General features: G+C 41.8%; 1 protein-coding gene across 7 annotated transcripts; it reads left to right on the forward strand.

The window, feature by feature from the left end:
* Nucleotides 1-537: 537 nt before the first annotated feature.
* Nucleotides 538-20993, forward strand: ANKEF1 (ankyrin repeat and EF-hand domain containing 1). 7 transcript variants are annotated; one of them, XM_035322328.1, is made up of 10 exons: nt 538-970; nt 7485-7876; nt 8311-8510; nt 9859-10008; nt 10611-10734; nt 11645-12467; nt 15268-15494; nt 16818-16996; nt 18169-18312; nt 19760-20984. In XM_035322328.1, the coding sequence occupies exons 1-10, from the start codon at nt 936-938 to the stop codon at nt 19883-19885; spliced, it is 2400 nt and encodes a 799-aa protein (XP_035178219.1). In that variant the 5' UTR covers nt 538-935; the 3' UTR covers nt 19886-20984. The 7 variants fall into 7 exon arrangements, with proteins under 7 accessions (XP_035178219.1, XP_035178218.1, XP_035178220.1 ...); XM_035322327.1 differs by lacking the exon at nt 538-970 and adding an exon at nt 2114-2250 and having other exon boundaries at nt 19760-20983; XM_035322329.1 differs by lacking the exon at nt 538-970 and adding an exon at nt 2143-2250 and having other exon boundaries at nt 9859-9912; nt 19760-20993.
* The last annotated feature ends 741 nt before the right edge of the window (nt 20994-21734 follow it).

A 21734-nucleotide genomic window follows, 5' to 3' on the forward strand; every position in this document is an offset into this window, starting at 1 on the left:
GGCTTTTCCCCCTATCTTGAGGGGCACAGTTTCAGAAGGGCCCTGGTGACAACTCCCCAGAGAAGGCTGCAGGCTACCCTAGTAGGTAGCACATCTGTCCCTGTCACTGCATCCACATGCACCTGCACCAGTCACACAGGCATCCTTTGGGCAGTAGTGGCAGCACTGCACCCCGCTGCAGCATGATGGGCTGTGCAGAGAGTTGACACTACTGAGTACTACTGACACCTAGTAGCACTAACACCCTGATTCACTGCCCTGGTGTGATTTCATGTTCCTTCAGCGTAACTGGCAGCTGGCTCTAACAGTCCAGATGACCTTCAGAACTAGCCAAATTTGCAAGATTGTGTCATTCTTTCATGCTGGCATATCTGAGAGAGATTTGGGTGTAATGCACCATGCAGCAGGTATTTTGTAGTAGCATCAGAATCCAGAGAGATGAGTAACAGTAATAATTACTTGTGCTGTAAAAGGCTTAAGTATAAACCATGCAGCTCCCAAAACATCTTAAGTATAAACCATTGCTTAAGTATAAACCATGCAGCTCCCAAAACATCTTCCAGCTAAAGTCAGGCTACCACCTAGCCCAGCTCTCACTGATGTCAGCAGGACTCTCCAGCGCCAACCAGCACACGAGCCCTTATGGTGCACAGCCTCCCTCCAGATATCAGCTGTGGGACATTTGTGGCACCCTTGTGCTTCGACATTGTCAAGTAAAAACCATCACAACACAAAGACAGCAAGTTATATCGAGGATGGCAGCTATATTACCGCACTTGTTCTGTACAGGGGCTGTGTGGTGCTGTCAGCCTGGCACTTTCTGCTAGCACCAAACAAAACTTCACAGCCTTTAGCTTTCAAACACTTTGAATCAGCTGTTAAGCAGTGAAATCTTTTTATTTGTAATTAGAACACTCTGGAGCTGTAAAGTGAGCATGTCATTATTGGAGGCTTTACCCACCATGATGAGGTATGTATCTTGGACCAATTGAGGTTAATGTTTATGGGTGACTAATACAAGGGGAAAACATATAAACTTTTCAGTAATAAACATTTTTTTGGAACAGATGTGGTTAGGAAATAATTTACTACTAATTATCTCACTATCAGGTGCTGGCATGGCGGGCAAAACCTGTGTGCCATGAGCTCCATAGACTGCATTCATTCAGGTAACAACGAAGCCAGCAGAATCCTCTGTCACTGTCCACACTCAGGACGCAAGGTTGTGCGCTACCATGAAATAGGTTCTGTATAATTGGCACTCCTTGTGGGGAAAATAATGAAATGCTTTGTGTTAATATCTGTCTGTATTTCTTGCTGTGTCTCACCACTCAGTCTGGTGCCGTGAATTGCCCGCCCTTCTGCTCTGTTGGACATGCATCCAGCTGCACAACACCGCTTCCCTGGTGAAACATATTTCATGTCAAAAAATGACTTGACCTCAAACCTCCTAATAGTAGAGGTGTTTTGCAGATCATTCAACAGCCTGTCTTGGCTAGATATGCAATTGCTGAGCCCAACAATAGTATTAAGGGCCAATTAGCTAGTGGCACTTAGAGGCTGAAATTAGACATGACAGGACAGAAAAGAAGTCCAGACAGCTTGGGAAGTCTCAGTGGTAGCGGTGTTTGTTTTCTAGGAGGGCTTCTGCTTCAACTCACTTAAACAGCATTGAGCATTTTTCCCTGACTGTTGGCACTGACATTTTTCCTGTTGATAAATAGGTTTTTCCTCCCAGCCAGGTCTATGAGCAATTATGCTTCGATTCAAGGCCAGCACGCCTAATTTACATGACGCTACCACACAGCCCCCCTGCGCATAGCTATAAAGTTGGTTTACCCACGGATCTTGTAATTCACCTTTGTGGTCAGCGCGTAAGCTTCAGGGCTGACACAACTACGTTGCACTGCTTCTCATAGAAGGGCGAGGAGGTTTTGCGAGAAAACAAGCCAGAAAAAAAAAAAATGCCAGAGGCTGTCACATCCAACTGAGAGACCCCATTCAGGGGGGCTGGCATTGCCCGCGCAGCCCCAGACCCTCACCCCAGCCACGCCAGGCCCTGCAGACGTGGGGCGAGCCCCCCTTCCTCACCTCACCGCCTCACAGCCCTCTCCACCACCGAGGGCCGATGGCCAAGTGCCAAGGCCAACCTCCAGCGGCCGTCCCTGTTGCCAAGGGCAGCGCGTGGCTGTCTGGGCATAATGGTGGGCGCGGTGCCCTGAGCCGGGCTGGGGCTGGTGGCGGCCGCAGGTGAGTGCCCGCTGAGGGGCCGGGCGGGTGCTGTGGGCCAGGTGCTGTGAGGGGAGACATGCGGCTGCTGCAGGGCCCCGGGGAGGGCTGCTGGGTTTTGGTAACCAAAAGGTGATTTTTGAAAATAAAAACACGGAGCTAGCTGGCAGCACCTCCGCTTGTGCCTGGTCCCTCTCCTGGTCAAGGAGGGGCTGGAAGTTACCTCAGTTTGCCTTTCTGCACAGTAGATAAGGGAGGCTGCTTTCAGCGAAATCCCCTCCCAGCAGCCCTCTCCCCTCAGGCCCGGCCTGCTCTGGGTTTCAGCCCAAGGAAGGCTGCCTGACGCCACCTCTGCCCCTCACCTCTCCTCTTGGTGGTGCCCAGCAGCTCCTCGCGCTCCTGACTGCGGCTCCGGTCCCTCCTAGCCGGACACTGGCACGGCAAGCTGAAAACAAAATACACATCTTAGAAGAATAAACACGGCATTACAGGCTATTCATTACGCCAGGATTCAGTTCGAGGAGGATTTTGTTACATTGCTCCTGTTAAACGTTAGTCGCAGCCAAAAATCCAGAGTAATTATCGGTATAAAGCTAGAAATATAACATGGCACTGTTACCATACCAGTTGCTTTTATACCAGCACAGAGGGCTCAGGCTTATCTCTACAGCCAGCATGCAAACAGACCAAATTTAGAAAGTTCCAAGCTATTTTCTCTCACTAAAGATAAAAGACATGAAAATTTTGTTTACTGATTTGTGAATAGTGATAATTAAAGGGATGCTTTCTGCTTGAAATGTTGAAACTGAAAGACGTTGCAAACTAAAAAAAGGAGTCACAAGTGCTTCCAGCAGCGGATGGGCACCAGGTTTTGACAGAAAGCGAGTGAGAGTGCTGGCCACCAGACCTTCCCTACCAATGCAGCTTGACCAATGACTGGAAAGCTTTGTGAGAAACCAATGTGATTAAAATGCTTTCCTAATACTAGGTGTACTGGGAAAAGGGTTCATCTGAATTGGAAAGAGTTCGTGCTTTCAGCCAAAACAATAACAGAAGCTGGCAGAATGAAAGTAGTGATCCTGCTGATGTTTGTCAACAGATAAAGTTGTTGCTCCACAGATGTTACAAGCCCAGGATTTACGATTATAGCTTCATGAAGTGCTCCCCAGAGCACGACTGTCTCAAAGCTGAGTCAACAATCCCTTGTTTTCTGTTAAAAGGTCCTACAGGTTAAGTGATATAAACCCTATGAAGTGCACACAATTGGCAGCATTTACTTAATGAAAATCCCAGGATGCTGTAGTTATATTTTCATTATAAAAGGCTGTTTCACTTGCTTGCAATTTTACCTGACTCTGGGTATAAGCTTCTATTCCACCTGTTTTATTTTGATTCTGGTACTGTAGAAATTTCTAATAAAACAGGACCCAATCACTTTGAAAAAATACTGTAAAGAAATATTAACTGTCACAGCTAAATTGTTAGGTTTGTTTCCATGTAAAATGTTGGTTCCTAATGCTTTGAAGCAGACTTTACACTTGGTAGGGGATGTCACTGGTGGTTAAACTGGGATAACAACATGCTTCACCATTACGTTGAAAATAATTTCACTTACATTTACAGAAATAATTTTGTTGCTGTGTGTGAAGCATTAAGATAATATGATAAGCTTCTCAAAACCAACAGGAAACACTGATCATATTGAACTGGGACTAAAATTGGGATGGAGTGTAATACATTGCCCTCTGAGCAAAAGGGAAAGTGTGGAATAAGTGGAAGTTGTGCTGTGAGTCCCATATCATGAACGAGGCAAAGGTTTGGGGGAGTAAAATAATACCTAGTCACATAATTCAAATGCTTATTGGACATATATACAGGGATATTGCATGAATTAGGCATGGTTGTTTGTTTTTCAACCATATTTTGTGGTGTTTACCACGCGCAGCGCGTCTGTGTTTTCCACCAGTGCTGCTGATTCTCCGTTTGCTTGACGCTGCTGCTGTTCCTGTGTAACCCTGTGTCCCTTTGCTATGCCACTGCTGGGGACACTGACAGCAGCAACACCAGTGATGGCAGGTGTTTACTTGCAGCTAGTAATTGCTGAAGCATGTGAGATGCACTTCAGTTTCAGACGTGCTTTCCAAGTGTGTCATCTTGCCCACTCCATAATGGCATCCTAGGATGTGCTTCTTCTGGATCCTTCAGACACTGAGCGTGATGGTTGTGCAAGATGTGGTTCTAGCACTGTTACAAATCTCAAGGATAATCCATAAAATAAATCCAAATCTGTATTATATTATATATAATACAATATATAATGTAATAGTATTATATTCATTTATATCTTCATGGGATGTTACTAACAAAATGTTATCAATTACAACGGTGCTCTTGTGCTCCTTAGCTTTACTAACCTATTTCCAGGGAGAACATAGTTTTTTCAGTGCTTGCAGCTTCATGGGGGAGAAAGAAGGGAAAAAAAAAGACAAGTTTTGATCTTAAATAAGTTCCTGAAAAAATGCTGCACAAAATCCAGGTGTTTGTGCAGAAAACGCAAAAAAATACTGGAAAAATCCTCAAACAGTATCCGGTCAGTTCTTCAGACAGTGTCAATAAGTGAGTATTGATTTCCTTGGAGCGCTGCAGACCCGGCTGGTCGCAGGAGCGTGTGGCTGGCACCCTGTGGGTGGTCTCAGCAGCAGTAAGCCAGGATGCAGACGAGCCCCGCAGCTCTTTGGGGTGCCGCGGCCCCGAAGGCAGCGAGGTGCATGCCCCTGCTGCTCTGCAGCCTGCGGTGCTGGCTGGGGCAGAGGCAGAGCAGAGGCATTTCACAAATGATGGGGCAGAGCTGCAATTATGCCCAGCCCTCCTTCAGGGGTGAGGCCCATGGGCTGTGGAATGGGCTCACTCTGTGCAGGCTGACCAGAAGGGATCTGGCCGTGTTTTGATCATTTAAATAGCACCGAAGGAACAGGAGCCTGGGCTCTCTGTGTGCATGCTGATGCAGTGGGAAAAAAGGGCCCATTTTGGAAGTGAAACCAAGTTCCCTACAGCTGCAGGGTGGTGGGGAATAGAGAACAAGAGTACAAGAGAACAGTTTAAGCTTGTCAGCTCCATCTGAGCATTATTAAAAACATTTCTCTTTCTGAGTTTCAGAGTCATAAATATTTTAAAAGCCTTCCCTGTAGTACCTTTGTGCTGCTCCTTGCTGCAGAGTTCACACCGCTTCATCAGAACCCAGGACAAACGTCCTTGTCTGGAAGCTTTGCTCAGAAATTACTTCTAATGTCTCAGGCTCTAAAAGCTAGACTCCGCAGGGTACTCTGTTTTCTTTCCTACCAGGGCTTTACCCAGAAGTAGCCTTCTTTCTGAACTCCAAACATTAGGACTGAGTGCTGCTATAGTTGTAACCCCTACCAGAAAAATAATAATTAAAAAAAATCTGCATTTATTCCCTTTCACAGGGCAACGTACAAGAAACACAACGTAGTAAGGATTTCAGTGACAGATTTGAGTTACTGACGCTTAATGATTTAATCATGTGTTGTACGAATATACTTTGTACATGATCAGGATGAGAGTTATACAAGACTAGGGAAAATAAAAAAAACAACAAACAACAACAACAACAACAAACATTTTAAGCAATGCCATATTTAAATGGGAGAAAGCCACTTTGAGCAGCTGATCTATTCTGGCCAGATTACATTACAGTGAACATGTACATTTGAGTGCCCACTTAAACACTAGAAAGGACAGCTTTTAAGTAGCTTCAAGCATTTTATAGCCCTCCCCTACCATCTTCCTGTTCCTATCCTGAAACACCTCTGCTGTTTTAGCTATGTTACAAGTAGGAGCACAGCCACAGCCAGAGGCGTCGGGCAGTGTAACAGAGCTGTTTTGCACGCACTGCCTCGCTCAGGGCTGTAGGCACCTTACGGCAGCATGGCCATGCTGCACAGGGAAAGTGGCAAGCAGCTTATTTAGCAGGGGGAAAGACAAGAGGAGCAGTTGTCAGAAATCCCCACCTTGTTGCTCCAGAAATAGGCTAGCCCCGGAACATCAAAAGAAATGAAAGGCGGTAGTTACAGAAACAACAACTGACATGGCATACCTGTGGGACAAAGAGTACTTTTACCTGTTCCCAACATGGTTAGCCTTTATTCACTCTATTTTTCCTGCAGTTTTCTCTCAGGCATCCTTTCCAGAAAGGGAGGCGGTGCCTCAAAAAATCTGTTGAAATTATGCATCCTTCTGAATTGCTCTTACAACTCACCTCTTCTTGGAGACAAAACACTCAGTAGTAGGCAGGCAGATGCTAAATGGTACCATTTACAGCCTATATTGTTAATAAAATAAAATAATAATAATAAAATAAGGAAAAATAAAATAAAAAATATCCCTAAGGGACCCTGTTCTTCCACATTTTTTGTTGTTTGCCCTGTAAGTGCTGTTTTTGGAGCACAGGTTGATCCAGGGCTTGCTGAAGCTGATAGGAAGCTTTCCATTCATTTAGCAAGCTTCAGAAATGGTCCTGACCCTTACTTGGCCCTGCAGCCACAAGTGCTGAGACTAGCGAACAGAGGATAAAAAGCCTAAAAAATAATCACAGCCGAGGAAAATGCAAAGCTGGTATCCTGCAGCACACTTTCCTCTACAAGTATTTGCTGTGTTACCTGGAGGAATCTTTTCCCATGTCAGCATCTCACTGCCTGCACCTTTTTTCCCCAAGGGATTTACCACAGAGAAATTCAATTTACCCTTTTATGCACACAGCCCAGCTGGAAGTTCATGCATTAGCTACTAACCAAGGAAGATGCTCAGGTATTGACGAAGCAATCCTAGCATCTATTTTATGCCTTTGCAAGACTTGTAACTGGGACGTGTGATTTTTTTTTCTCAAGTACTAAAACGGCAGGTGATCAACCTCTCCTTGGGCCTCCAAGTAATTATAGATTATAACAGTTCCTTGAATGGAAAACAGTTAGCTTACAGTTCCTTAACTTAATTTTCACCTTGAAAGAGATTTCTTCTGAACAGTTTGATCACTAGAAAGAACAATTTGCAAAGTGTTTATATAGCCTCTGTATGTACTGTATTTACTAAATGAAAGAAATTCACTTAAAGCTCTCTGCTCTGTCAAGTTTAAGTAGGTAAGCAGATATTTTCATGCCTTGAATGTAGCTTGATTCCTGTTCTTCCTGGCACGTCAGCGTAACCTCATCTCTGTGTTCACGTGTTTTCCTCTCTCCCAGTGCAGAAATTCCTTCCTTAGATGAAGCCATTTTTTCTCACTCAAGGATGCTACCGGTAGATGACAGACTTCTAGACTTACAGATCTACAAACTTCTCCAATGCGTCCACCAGAAAGACAAGAAGCAAATAGAAAAGCTGGTCCAGCACGGCTTCCCCAACCTCATTAATTTCACAGAGCCTACAGATGGGTACAGCGCCCTCTCTTTGGCCTGCGCTAAGAATGACACCGACATGTGCAGCTTCTTGCTGCAGCAGGGAGCTCATCCCGATGTCCAGGACAAAATGGGACGTACTCCAGCAATGAGGGCAGCTGAGTTAGGCCATGATTTGGTTCTGGACTTACTAGTAAAAGCTAAAGCAGACATGACTGTTGTTGATAACGAAGGGAAAGGTAAGTAAAAAGGAACCCGACCAGACCCGAAATAGCACAAAATGGCTCCTTACTGTGTTACATACTTGCTTTGTATGTTATGCTCACTCTGTAGAGGGGAACCACAGTGGAGGGTAATACTTAAAGCTCAACAGAAGCTATTGGCTATACGAGCTTTGGTAAAAATGAAAATTATTCTCCTTGAACAATCCAGGCCTTTAAATCTTAGATCCCTCTCGTGTGATTTCCCATGAATAGCCACATAGTCAATTCTGGTTAACTCCCCGAGTTCAGAGGTCCTAAACCAAAAATCCTTTTTCCTTTTATATAGGTGAGAGAATTTGATAGGCCTGTGATGAAGGAGTCTCTGTCCATTCATCTGTGAAGTTTATAGCATAAAAAACCTTTCTGGTCATTTACCATTACACCATAATCCTTGCTGTTTTTCTTCGCAGGTGTTTTGTTTTATTGCATTTTACCTACAAGACGGCATTATCACTGCACTCAAATTGCCCTGGATTATGGTGCAGATCTTAACAACTGTACTACTGATGGGAAGCCTATATTTCTACAAGCCTGTGAGCAAGCTCATGATATTAAAGAAATATGTCTGAATTTCTTGGAAAGAGGAGCAAATCCCAACTCAAGAGACCCAGTATGAATATTTCGGTAACTAAGAATGTGTATACAGGAGTAAAGAATGGTTACCAGACTGGAATATATAACCATAAATCCTCACATTAACATAACACAGCAGTGGCAATCTCATAACTCTGTGGGGATGTCTATTCCCTTCTTCATCAACATCTTTTTGCAGGAGTGGAGATTTAAGTCTTCTGCTTGAATCATGTATCCTGAGTTAGATTTTTGTAGGTTAGCGTGCAAATATTTAAAAAACAAGGTGTAAGTGTGCCAGCTCCTAAGAGTTCTAATTCACTGTACTTCAGCTGGATGTGCCCCAAGGTTTTCAGTGTTGAAGTAATATTTAGTAAAAAGGTGTGTCCAACAGGAAAAACAAGAAGGGGAATCAAGGCAGTGATGAGACATAAGAAACCCTTTTGTACATCTTAGTCATGTATTTGTTTACTTGCTAAATTTATCAATGGCATTAAGGACTGAAGCCCTGTGCTACTGATCAAGTCATAGAGTCATTTAGGTTGGAAAAGACCTTTGGGATTATCATGCTTTCCCTTAGAGCTACTCCTGACTTTTGCTTTAGTCTTAGCATTTACAGCACCCTTCCTAGTTTGTAGCTATACCGAAACATTTTGCGTTACCAATTTTGGACATCTTTATCACATCCTCTGAGGCACATTCCCACCTTCTGTACTCTGCATACATGCAATATGACAGGAAACCTGCATTTTGGTTTTAATACGGTGGTCATATACCTGGTAACATAAGGGGGATGATTTGCTAGGCCCAAAGAAAGATAACAGGGAACAAAGCATGGTTTGGTACAATGAAATCCACAGCTCACTGCCTGCTTCCTGCACTTCCTTTATCTTTGCCCCTCTGTATAGCAGCAAGTAAGAGATTTTAAGCATTGCTGTGGGCCATTAGGTTAATATATGGCTATCCCTGATCTGAGAGGTGCTTTATTCTTGGGACAGCCACCAAATCTACCAAAGTCGTAGTTATGCTCTTTCAAGTCATAAGTGGTATTTTTTGTTAAATCTATATACACGAGGGCATGCACCCAGAAAAAAAGAATTTCCTCAAATAAGGAACTGATTTTTGTGGGGCTATTCGGGTGACTCAGGTTACTAACTTGGTTGAGTCACTAGGATTTGACTACCCCTGGTTTAGAAGCATTAAGACTAGATTCCTTGTTTTCCTACAACCGCCCTTGAAAGTATTAGACACGCCTACTTTTTTCAGTAACACCTAAAAGAAGGCCTTATGCTGCCTTGCAACAATCAGATCACGTTGTGCCAGAGGACTCCTGCAACCTGAATTAGCACACAACGCAATTTCTGAATTGTTTTCTTGCTACCTTGCAGGCCACAGGTCGCACAGCCTTAATGGAAGCAGCACGAGAAGGTGTTCTTGAGCTGGTGCGTGGTATACTTGAGAGAGGAGTCGATGTTAACCTCTTTGACAATGAAAGACACAGTGCTGCGCATTTTGCAGCCAAAGGAGGCTTTTTTGAGGTATCATTTGTGGTGTTGAACAGCTTGCTGCAAACCCAGACCATTATTTATTTATCTATTTGGAGTCCAGTATCTCAGCTGATCAAAGCACAGTAATTAGTAGTTAAAAGCCACTTCTTTTTGAGTATCAAAGGGAAGCCAGAAGTGACAGAATCTCTCTCATAAATGCAGAGCTTTTTTGCCAAGGTACCCTAGAGTGTGTGTGCTACTGTGGCTCTCTGGTGTGAATAGCTCCTTTGGAGAGCTGCAGATACAAACAGCTGCAGGGAGGCCATTTCTTCCTTATGTCTCCCCAGCTACTGTCTTTATTAAATTATGCAATTTTAATTATGCACACAATCATTACACATAGGTACTTGAAGATGGCAGGCCTGCAATAGTGAAGATTGTTCTTGATATCTACAACTGAAGGAGTGTTCTAATTCTTGAGTAAAGCAAGCATATACTATAGAAAAAATGAGTGTTGTGTGTGCATTGATCAGCTGGGCGAGGGGAGAAGTTCAGAATATATAATACTGCATTTCATTTGTAAATAATTCTCACAGTGTCCCCCTCCTAAGAGACACAGATGACTTTTGGTGATAATGTCTTTGCTTTTCTAGATCCTGAGGATTATTTCAGCTTATAATGGAGACTTAGGCCTGATCGCTATGAACGGAAATACACCACTTCATTACGCTGCAGAGGCAGGATCTGCAAATTGCTGCAAGTTTATAGGACAAAGAGGTACATGATGAAGTTACTTTATGACTATTGCATATATTATTTTTCTGTGTTAGAGGAAAGACTGACATCACTTGGGCTTCTGTGAAGGAATTGACTCTGGGGTATCATGTGACAAGTGCAATTCTCAATAAGAAGTACATAACATAGGCTATCGCTATTTACTTCTACTAGTGTGGCTATGATGAAATAAAACATTTCTCAAGGAAATCAACAGAAACATCATGGGCTTGTATAACTTAGAACTGGACAATATTAAGTCGTTTTGGTTGTAGTTGTTTTCAGAAATATGGCATCAAAACTTCCAACAGAAAATTAATTTATGGTTTGCTGATCATTTTAACAACTTGATCTCACTGTAGTCATGGGGAAAACTTAGCACCCATGGGTATTAAAACATACTCCACATAAGCTGTGATCATTTTCTAAGTTACTCAAATGATCATGTCACTTCCAGTTTTCTTTCCATAGGACCATGTAAAATCCTACATTATGTTCTTGTGGTCCAAATATTTAGCTTACAGTCCATTCACAAATCACAAGGCTGGGATACAGAAGAGTGAGCAACATCTTAATCTTAGGTAGCTTCTTCTTAAACTTGGTGGCTACTTTAAGTAAAAATGTAGTATTTTCACTGAACCTCTCCCTTCCCATATGTATTCATGAGTAGACGGAGTAGAGTATGGGGTGCCTGATGAATCTCCCTTTGGAAAACAAATACGGATGTGTGCCTAGCTTTCCAGGTTGGGATCTCTGATGTGGTTGCATTTACTATTGTTATTTATAGTTAGGACTGTATAAAATTGTAGACCTGTGCTAATTAGCTACACATATATTACAAGACTCTTACATTAAGTAATTGTCAATTATTAATTCCATTGCATTATCAGTGAAAGTGTGTCTATATTGTTAGGCTGTGATCCTACGTGGACAAACTTGTTGGCAAAGACTCCAAGAGCTGTTGCCAAGGAAGGCGGTTTTAAAGCAGCAGTAACCGAATTGCGTAAAATTGAAAATAACTTCAAAAAACAGTCCAAGCCTGGAGCTAAGGAGAACAACCCCCAGTGGGCACTGAGGCTATACGACTGGTCCTTAGAGCACCAGGCTGCCCTCCGGAAGGCATTTGAGGCCGTCGACCAAGGAGATGGAACGGTAGCTAAGGATGATTTCATATCAGTTATTCAGAAGCGGTGTGCCTTTGTAGACACTGAGCAAATACGAACTATTGCTGAAGCACACAAAAGAGCTGACCCTGAAGGAATCAACACTGAAGAATTTTTTAAAGGCTCTAAATACTTGCCTAGAAATTGTCTTATAACATCTTATGGACCCAAAGGGAAGAAAGGAAAGAAAGGGAAGAAACGAAGAGGCAAAAGAGGCATTGCCGTCCCCATGCCAATTTGCATTATTCCAAAGAGTGCGTGTCCACTTAGGGAGGATGGCTTCCCTGTATACATGATTGAGGCTGTTCAGAACATGGCTGATAGCTACCGTTTTAACCGAGACCACCCATCTGCTCACCCCGTGCACGACGACCGTGCCTGGTATATAGATGAACCAAGGAAAATGTACATGAACATTAACTTCCTTGTCAGGGCAGGAGACGTTCTGTCTATAGAGAAAGCATTTGAGGAGGGTGTGCCAGTTGACATAAAAGATAAGTATTACAAAACACCTTTGATGGCTGCATGTGCAAGTGGGAATATAGACTTCGTGCAGTATCTTCTGGAAAAGGGGTAAGATCATTCCAAAGATTTTTTTTTATTGCTATTTTGGGAGCATAGATTTCCAATAAACGTTTGGGTGCAATAGACTATAGCTTTTGTATGCATCCTATTTAACATAGTAATTCCATAAGATGCTGAGTTACGGAGGTTTAGTTTATTATTTTTTATATTTTAGTAATGAGGAAATAAAAGCATCTAAAGGCAAGTTTCCCAGATCTGAAATTGTTGTTGTCTGAGCTACTGACATTTCACTTAGATGCAGAGTACCTAGTCTACTGGGGCTGTGGCTAGTTTGTATCCATGTCTCAAGTAGTGCATCTTCAAAACAACTTTCAAAATTAGATGATTTTTTTTTGGAAATCTGACTTCAGCGGCTAGCCTGAAATCATTGAGATCCTCTTAGATGAATCATCAAGGAAGTCTCAGATTTCCCTCTTCCACACGCCAGAGCTTTTACATGCAAATGTTTTAAGAGAATCAGCCCTACCAAGAATCACTTTCCTCTGCAGCCTCAGCAGGCTGAGGCAGCAGGATTTACACCAGAAGTGCACGTTGCTATTTAGTCCGTTCCCCTCTTTAGAAGTGCTTCAGCAGTTTTGTAGCCTACAGATACACCTGTGAAAAACCTTCATAACAGCTTAAAAATGAAAGCAATTTAAGAAAAAACTCAGTCATATTTATGTAACAGCATAATCTCTTATTTTTTTATGATCAAATTGCCATAGACCTACATTCAGATAACTGCTTAAGTGAACATTTTTCAAAGACAATATTTACGCTAGCTTTGTTCTCTACCTATTGCTGGAATCCATTTTAATGTTCATTTCTGAGGATAAGTGTCTCTAGTCATTGCTCTAAATCCTGCAGAGATCTAACAGCACGTACAAATTTATGCCGCCTGGTAATTACACTGACATTCCTGCAGCATATGTAAAGCTGTGTAAGTGTGTATATTCAGGTCTTCCAAAGATAAGGATGCAAGAGTTATCAAATTAATCTGGCAAATTTATCTCCACTGCTTTCATCAGACCTCACTAGAGAGTACAGGAGTCACATCTCATCATATTTAGACCTGGAAATGTAATAATGGTTTTAAAAAAATGTTCTAGTTCTGAGATTTTAAATTGATTGAAATCAGAAAGGAGAGGAAAGTTTTCAGTGCAGTTTTAGCTTTGCATCTTTCAATGTTGTGGACTTTCAAACACTTCTATTTTGGCATGGGAATTTGAATACTTTTTACTATATGGCCATTTCAGTATTATAAATGCATGCCAAATGGAAAATGAAATACTTATCTAGAGCTATATAAAATGCTGAGGTTTAAGCAAAAATCAGTGGAATCTACTTTCTACCTTGTTCCAGAAAGACTCAGAAGTAAGGCAAATGCTGAAGCATTTTTAAGTCAGTGCTGTGTCTTCCCTGTTCCCTTCAATCAGTTTGTTTCCAATAGAATGAAGTTAACAAAAGAGGGTGAGGGACAGAAAGAGGATCAGTCCAGACATGGGGAGTAGGTAGGGAGAGAAAGTAGAATAAGTGGAACCCTGTATTTTTAAATGAGAAATATAGAGGAAATAACAACTGCATACAAATAAGTCATAACAGCTAAGCAGCTGAAAGATAACAAAGATAAAACCATTAGATCTGGGGAATTTACTGCTATATGCTCTCAACAAAGGCAGAGTTCGGAAAGAGATTAAAAATTTAAGCTAGAAGAAATGAATAGATTAGTCTGTTCTTTTGATCTACAGTTAAATATTAACCATCTGATCAGATAAGCAAAAAAGCTTTCTGGGCAGGCAGCTTACTTTGTAGTTTTTCTTCCCTCTCCCTCCTTCTGTGTCTTTCAGGCAGACATTAGCTCTTTGTCCCCTGAGTAAACGGGACTGTCCCTAATTCAGTTCAGGACCTCTAGGCTGTCCTAAACACAATGGAAAGTAATTAATTGTGCACGAGTTTTAGGGGATTCCCTCAGGAGGTTTTGACCCCTTCTGAACCCACTCATGGCTCACGTGGGAGATGACAGATCCAGGTATGGTCATGGACCATGCTTTGTTCAAAGACATGGGGAACCAGATTTCTTCCCTTTTAACAACATGAAGGGGCACTTGTGGCTCTTGTTCCCCAAACCCTGCCTTTCCATGCCCCTGGCTGAAAAGCTTCCAAGGCAGACAGCTGCTAAAGGGCTGATGATGCTTTTCCCCAAGATTCAGCCGAAAGCAGCACATTGCAAATATCACCCCAACACCAGCCCTTGCAGCCTCTAGAACATGCCATTACTAACCTGGGAGGCAGAAGGATCTAGACCAGTGACATGGTAGCTGAAGAAGTTTTAAACCCTCAGCTTTTCTGTGACAGATCTTCTCTAACTCATTTTTAAATAGTGCAGGAAGCAATTTTGCCATGTGTTTTGGAGCATGTGGTCTTGGCCCAGAAATTTTCTTTTTCAGATTCCTTAACCTGCCTTTGGCCTTCCTCAGCTGGAGCACAAACACTACGAGCATTTTATGGAAGGACTAAGCTGCCCCAAAGCTTATTTATCTCTGTGTGCATGAAAACCTCTCTGGGGAGGACCCTGTGTCAGCTTGGAGAGGACCATGATCCCCACCACCCAGGCACACACAATTAATATGACAAGCTACATATCACTTTCTACAACAGTTTCAAAGTAGCAGTAGCAATATGAAAACACTTATTTACATTGAATATGCCACTACAGTGTGCAGTTATCATCGATTGTACTTAGTGCTGTGGAAGGTACTGTATTTAGTGTCTGGCATCATCTGCCACAATTGCTCTTACTCTTTTGTAGGGCTGATGTGAATGCAACAGACAATTTCATGTGGACTCCCCTCCACCACGCTTGCTACAACGGGCACCTAGAGATTGCTGAGCTGATAGTGAAGGCTGGAGGAGCAGTGGATGCACCTGCAATAGGCAGTGCAACCCCACTAATGAGAGCCATTGAGATCTGTAGACTGGACATGGTACATTTTTTAATCAATGCGGGTGCTGACATCCAAACAACTAACAGCAATGGTAAATATCAATGTCTCCCCAAAAGGACTGCTTAAGTGCATACAGGTTTTATTAGAAAAATAAGTTACTGGACTGTTTTGAGAAGTATTCTGAATTTCTGACTGCCATCAGGATTACAATGAAGGTAAAGTTAAGTTCAATTAGTTTTCTACAGTATGGAATCACTATTCTAACTAGTCAGCTTTCCTGCTTTTATGCATCTATAAAATAAAGTTACGTGATTAATTATGTGATAAGTACAACCTCCCAACCCAAGACTGTGGCTGAAAACATCCCTGGTAAAGCTGTTACTCCTCACAAGATACATTTGGAGATGTAAGTGGCTTTAATGAAAAAAAAAAAATCTAGGCAGTTATTAGCAATTATTGAATGGAAAAGTAGATTTTAGTTCTGGCCAGCGTGTATTCTGCTACACGTTTAAACTGCCTGTAATTTTGCATGCACAGACAACACTAGTTACATAAAAAAATTTCTTGCTGCTTAGCCTGTAAATACTGCTCCCTAAGATAAAAGTGACTTAACAGAAAGACAAATCTGAACTGCTACTGAAGGTTAGCCTCCACACAGCAGACCCCTCAACGACTATTATTAGCTCTATTTTAAGAGTAATTTAAACAGTTAACATTGCTTTTTCAGCCCTTGCTTTAACGTAGGAAGCAACTTTGCTACGTAATGAGACTTCCCTTTCCAAAATGCCTAGAAGGTGAAACCCCACTTGTGGAAGCAATGTGTATTCTGCGTTTCTGTTATCATGTGAAATTCTGTATAACTGATGGTGGCAGTTTAGTCTCGCAATTACTTTAAGGCCTCATCTCATAAGATCCAGAAGAGTTTTTCCTTTATTAGGCTTTGAAGGTGTTCAGCCCCACTTAAACTACAGGGCTTTCTCTTGACTCCTTGCCAGCCACTGAGCAACCACTGGCAGTGGCAGATACCAACAATAACTTTGTCTAAATTCCAAACCCTGTAATATGCTAGCCATTCTCAAGTGCTAAATGCTCTCACCTCTCAAAGATCAAAGTTACAACCTGCAGGACCAGTATATTAAGATGCAAACGTCAGGACCTTTAGAGCAAAGCAACCACTTCCAAGAATGCCTTCAACATCTTGTTTCAGGGCTCGTTTCTGCAAGCCTTTATTCTGCAAGCAGTGCTGGTGACTGCCAGCCCTCACACCAACATCAGGCAGGCTACTGGCACACTGAAGGGCTAATAAATTAGATGCCTAATTAAGTTCTGTTGACTGTAGTGTCATTATCCAGTTACAACAACAAGTGCCAAGATTTATTTTCATGGTTTAACAGGTATTTATTTTCAAATACAGGAAAGAACGCTCTTGATATTGCTAAGGTATTTGCAGATTCTAGAATAATCGATCTGCTTCAGAATAAACTGGACAATTTGCTAAAGGTATCAGAAAGAAAAGCAGAGAAAGAAAAAGTTGCAAAGCCAAGGTCGCCTTCTATACTGACATCTGCAGAGATGCAAGCTGTGAAAAAAGAGGTATGAGAGATGGGGAGAAAGGACTGATTTGTTAGTAGAGGGTTTATTTCTTTAGTTGCCATCAGTCTCTATAAAGCAGCAACTTCTTTTAAAGTATTCTCAGAAGCAGGACTTGTTTTTGCCAGTACTACTACTTGTTCATTGTTCAAAACGGTGACTTGGTAATTTATATGAATTTTGTGCCTTCTCTAATCCCACTGCAGAATTATGTCCTTAACCAATGACAAGGAATGTAAAAATCTTTCCTCCTTTCCTTCCCCCTAAAGTTAATGATCATCTAACTATGATGTCCAACTACTGAAAACTGCTAACCATATTTTCTCAAAGGAAGCACGTGTTTCTTCAAAGGATAAGACCATTTCAAGGCCCTTCAAGTCAGTGGAAGCATCTTTTTCCTCTTCCAAATTGAACATACTGAGTTGGCATCAGGCTTGCTGAGTTCTGATTTTCCTATTTGTCTCATATCCTTCTTCCACTATGGAGAAGAGCCCTATTTCTTAAAGCCCACACCGATGTGTTTGGCTGCTGTACTTGCCAATGCATTTTCTGCACCCTCCTGGAGCCTTGAGCACCTTCCTATTTTCCCACCACCCATGCTGACATCAGCCTCAGTGACCATATTCTGATTGCCTTATTGTGGCTGAAGCCTTCCTGATTTACCAGTGTTACCTGCTAATCAGACCTGGAATGCTATTTAGAGAGAAAATGCAATTACATCTGCATTGCTGGCAGCCTCCTTCATCAGTCCCGCCCTGGATGTCATAGTAAACGTGTCACAGCAGCCACATGCTGGTTTCTGCCTTCTGAAGATGTTTTAAGTTTCTCAGGGGTAGTACAGGATTCTCCCAGAAGGGAGGATGACAACTTCTGACACTCACTCATCACCTGCCACAAGATGGAAACAGCAGTGGTACTAGGTGATAGATAGTCTAGTGAGTCTTGAAGAGCAGTTAATGTTCTAATGTCCAAGAAGGAGAGTCATCCCCTACCTTTTGAAGAGCTTCCCTCACGAATGTCTGATATATATAAAAAAAAAACAGCTTTAAGAAAAACACATCCTGAACAGGTTCAGAAAACACACACACACTGTGAATGGATGGTAAAACAACTATCAGAGGATGTATGCTTTGCTTCCGAATGCTTGTGCAATGGATTAACCACTTCTCTTTTAGCTTTCACAGGTATCTCTGGCAGTTGTAGAAAAACCCAATCTTGAAGAGGCAGCACATTCCCTTAAGGACAGTGTTATTTATCTGAACTCTCTGATAACCAGTGGTGCTACTAAGAAAGAAGACATCGCATTTGAACCCAGAAAAGTACGTACAGTAGCAAACCTTAAGTACAGTTTTATGTTAAAGGTAGACAGATCACATTCTTTGCAGGTTAGCATGTAGAGTTTGGTCACTTAATTAGTGGAAGCTGGGCTGATTATACTAGCAAAGAGTCTGGCCCAGTGTCAAAGTGTATTAGCAAAGCACCCAGCATTTTGCATGACGTGCAGCTCAGAGCCAGTGCTTCCTTCCCGTCGTGTCTTCAGAAGCTGACATCTCTCACATTGTACATTTCTGAACAGCTGATTAGGAAACTTGGCATCTCAACAAAATTCAATGAGAGAAAAAGACAATGGCTTTGCAGTTTCAGCAAAAATGTGGTAGAAGGGTTCACAGTTGATTCCAGTAGTTTGCTCTAGATCTTGTTTGCTTTCTTCTTCAGTTACTGAAAGTCAGGAACAGAGGAATGGCTTCTTTCAGAGAGAGAAAGATCTCTTGAAAATTAGATGTTTCCAACATGATACAATCCTGGATCAATTCTGTTTTCTAGCTAGTTATGATTTTTGTTTTTTTTCCTCTGTGAGCAGGCCTTACTGTAGATCCAAAACAAGAACAAACTGATGAAAGGACTTTACAATTTAACTAGCTTATAGGTGATACGACATGGAGTAAAGATTGCCACAAAACAACAATAAACCTAAAAGGTGATATATACGTCTATATGTATTATAACAAGTCATGGAAATGGAGCTCTCACCAGTTTTAAAACTAGGATGAAAGTAAACTACATTAAATACAAATGCAACCATGTTCATGGTATGAATTTTAATATTCACACAGAACACTTCAGGAATAGGAGCCCTTGTTTATGGGACCAGCACCAACTTCTAACTTGCCTCCTCACTTATTACCTGATTGCTTATGTCGGTGACACTGAGTGAAATCAATCATGGCACATTAAACATTTACCTCCTGGAGTTAAAATAATGGAAGTATCACTTTTGTATTAGGGACCTGTTAATACTCACTAATAATTGATAAAAGGAAACAGGATCATTGAGATTTATATGCATATATATACATACATACATATATATTTGTTTGTTTGGAATTTACCATTTCCCTAACTCTGATTTGTGCTAGTTTCTGCAGTGGTCTCGGGAATAAGACTATGCTGCCAGTGACTCTATGGTTAATTACTGTTTTCCACTGCGAGGATCTTGGGCCTGAGTCAGTGATTCTAAACAAACAGCTTTGGGTCTTCTTCCCTGCCGTTAGCCCTGAGCCAAGCCCTCAGCATATTACAGATTAGAAGTGACAAGAGTGGTCTGCTTGTATATACAAGATGATGTGGTACCTGCAGTGAAGCTGCACTGGTTTTCTTCTACATTTCAGGGTAGAAAGGAGGGCTACAGCATAGCTTGGTTTAGCTAAGTGTTCTCTTAATGCAGAAGCCCTGCCCAAACTGACTACAACTACCTTTATTTTCTAGATTTGGACCCCAGAAGCCACAACAAAGGAGCTGGTAAGAAAGCAAGAATTGCTCCGGGAGTGCTCTACTCTTGATGGCAACTCAGAAGTCTTCTTGTCCCCCTTTAAGAGGAGAGTTATGGAATAAGTATATCAGGTACTAGAAGCTACTTCAACACGTATTTTGAGGGGACAAAGATCAAAGAAGGCTACACCTTTGTAAGAAAGGAATCATGTAGTGCTTAGTAAATGCATCTCAGTTATCATAAAACGTGTAGCAAGTTTTTCCTCTGTAAATCATATTGCTTACACAGGCTTTTGTTAAGAGCTTAGTACTGAAAAAGCTTTATCCTCATTATTCTAAGCATTGGAGCTCAGTGTGGAACAGCAACTTGTGACACACATTCTTTTAAGGGGATGGCTTTACGAGGCTATGTTTCACCCCAAGATAAAACTTTTTCCTAGACAGTTATAAGGGTTACCCTTCCCACTGAAAGGGCATTAAAATAGAAGGATAGGAATACGGTATTCCAGATTTCAGACACAGTTCTGGGTTCTCTGCAAAGTCAAGTGAAAGTACAGGAGTTAATAGCCCAGACTACTACTACTGTTGAGTATGCTGCCTTAGTGTTCTATCTCACACACATACCTCTTCCCTCACTCGCTCACTGAGGACGCGTTACCCAACTGCACTGTTGCAAAACTGTTATCAGGATAATTGGATACTTTCAAACTGGCCTACACCTTGAAAAACATGCAGAAAGGTTGTGAAGGCAGGTTCTTTTATTAAGAGCTACATAGAAAACCAATCCAAATGAATCTTTGCCCTCTCAAATGATGTAAGTCATTTGAGATGTTGTCCTGCCATGGAGTTACATGGGTGGGGAGAAGTTAGTATCTTAAAAAATGATCTGACCAGGCTGCTGTAATTTAGTGTAGAGGTTCTGAAATTCTGTTGTAGGAAGCATATAGCGTCAAGATTTGTGTTATGACCAGGACGAAATAGCACAGGTTCTGCTGAAGGATGCAGCATCTCTTGAATTCTGTTCAGTGTGGCTGCAAAATAGTTGAGAGCACAGAAGTGAGCTTGATTTGGAGCTTCAGAAAGGTAATAACAGATGAGCTTTGGGTGGGCAGAGGCTGAAAATACTGGAAATGTTTAGCTAAGAAGTGGGAGGGAACGCTATGAAAGATGTCTAAAGCAAAGAATGTGGAGAACTGAACTGAAACCTATTCTTTTGTAGGGTACAAGAACAGTCAGAACACACACACACACACAAAAAAAAAAAAAAAAAAAAAAAAAAAACAGGAAAGCAGCACACATTAAATAACACTGTACAATGTGTAAATATCCTATGGAACCCTCTGCCCAATTATCCCTGGAAGCCTAAAAAAATATTTACATAGATTGTGAGAAGAGTCTTGTTAGCTAAAACATCAGGGATAAAATCCCTTGTGTTTCAGGACCTCAGCTAATTACTGTCTGCACATAGTACAGAGTTTTCTAGCAATGCAGTTTACTCCTTGATCATCCATTGTAGGGATGTTCATGTTCCCCAGGAAAGAAAGCCACTGGCCTAGACAAACACTGTAAATTTGATCAGCATCTGGTTTGATAGCATGCATTTTTAAATATATTTTTATGCTGAGATAAAACATGCTGAGATGGCCTCAAGAGCCATCTGGCTCCAGAAAACAGCTACTTTTGAAGATTTGTTTTCAGTTTTACTGATTTTTAAACCGCACATCTCTAGAAGCTGAGCTTCAGAAGGTGTTCTTTCCTTCTGGTTGTAATAAGGACAGATTTTTGCCCTTGTTGATGTGTGCAGTGCAGCATTTCCATGCCTGAGTTTGTCAAGATACGAGAAGAGCAGAAGTGCTTTTGGTGGAACTTTGCTGGGGAAAGACCGTGCAGTCATCTTGAGAACACCACTGCTCGCATGACACCACATGCAGCAAACTCTTTTCTACTCTAGCTGCACATCCAAGTGGAGAAT

This window comes from Oxyura jamaicensis, chromosome 3 (genome assembly GCF_011077185.1).
Source record: "Oxyura jamaicensis isolate SHBP4307 breed ruddy duck chromosome 3, BPBGC_Ojam_1.0, whole genome shotgun sequence".
Taxonomy (NCBI): domain Eukaryota; kingdom Metazoa; phylum Chordata; class Aves; order Anseriformes; family Anatidae; genus Oxyura; species Oxyura jamaicensis.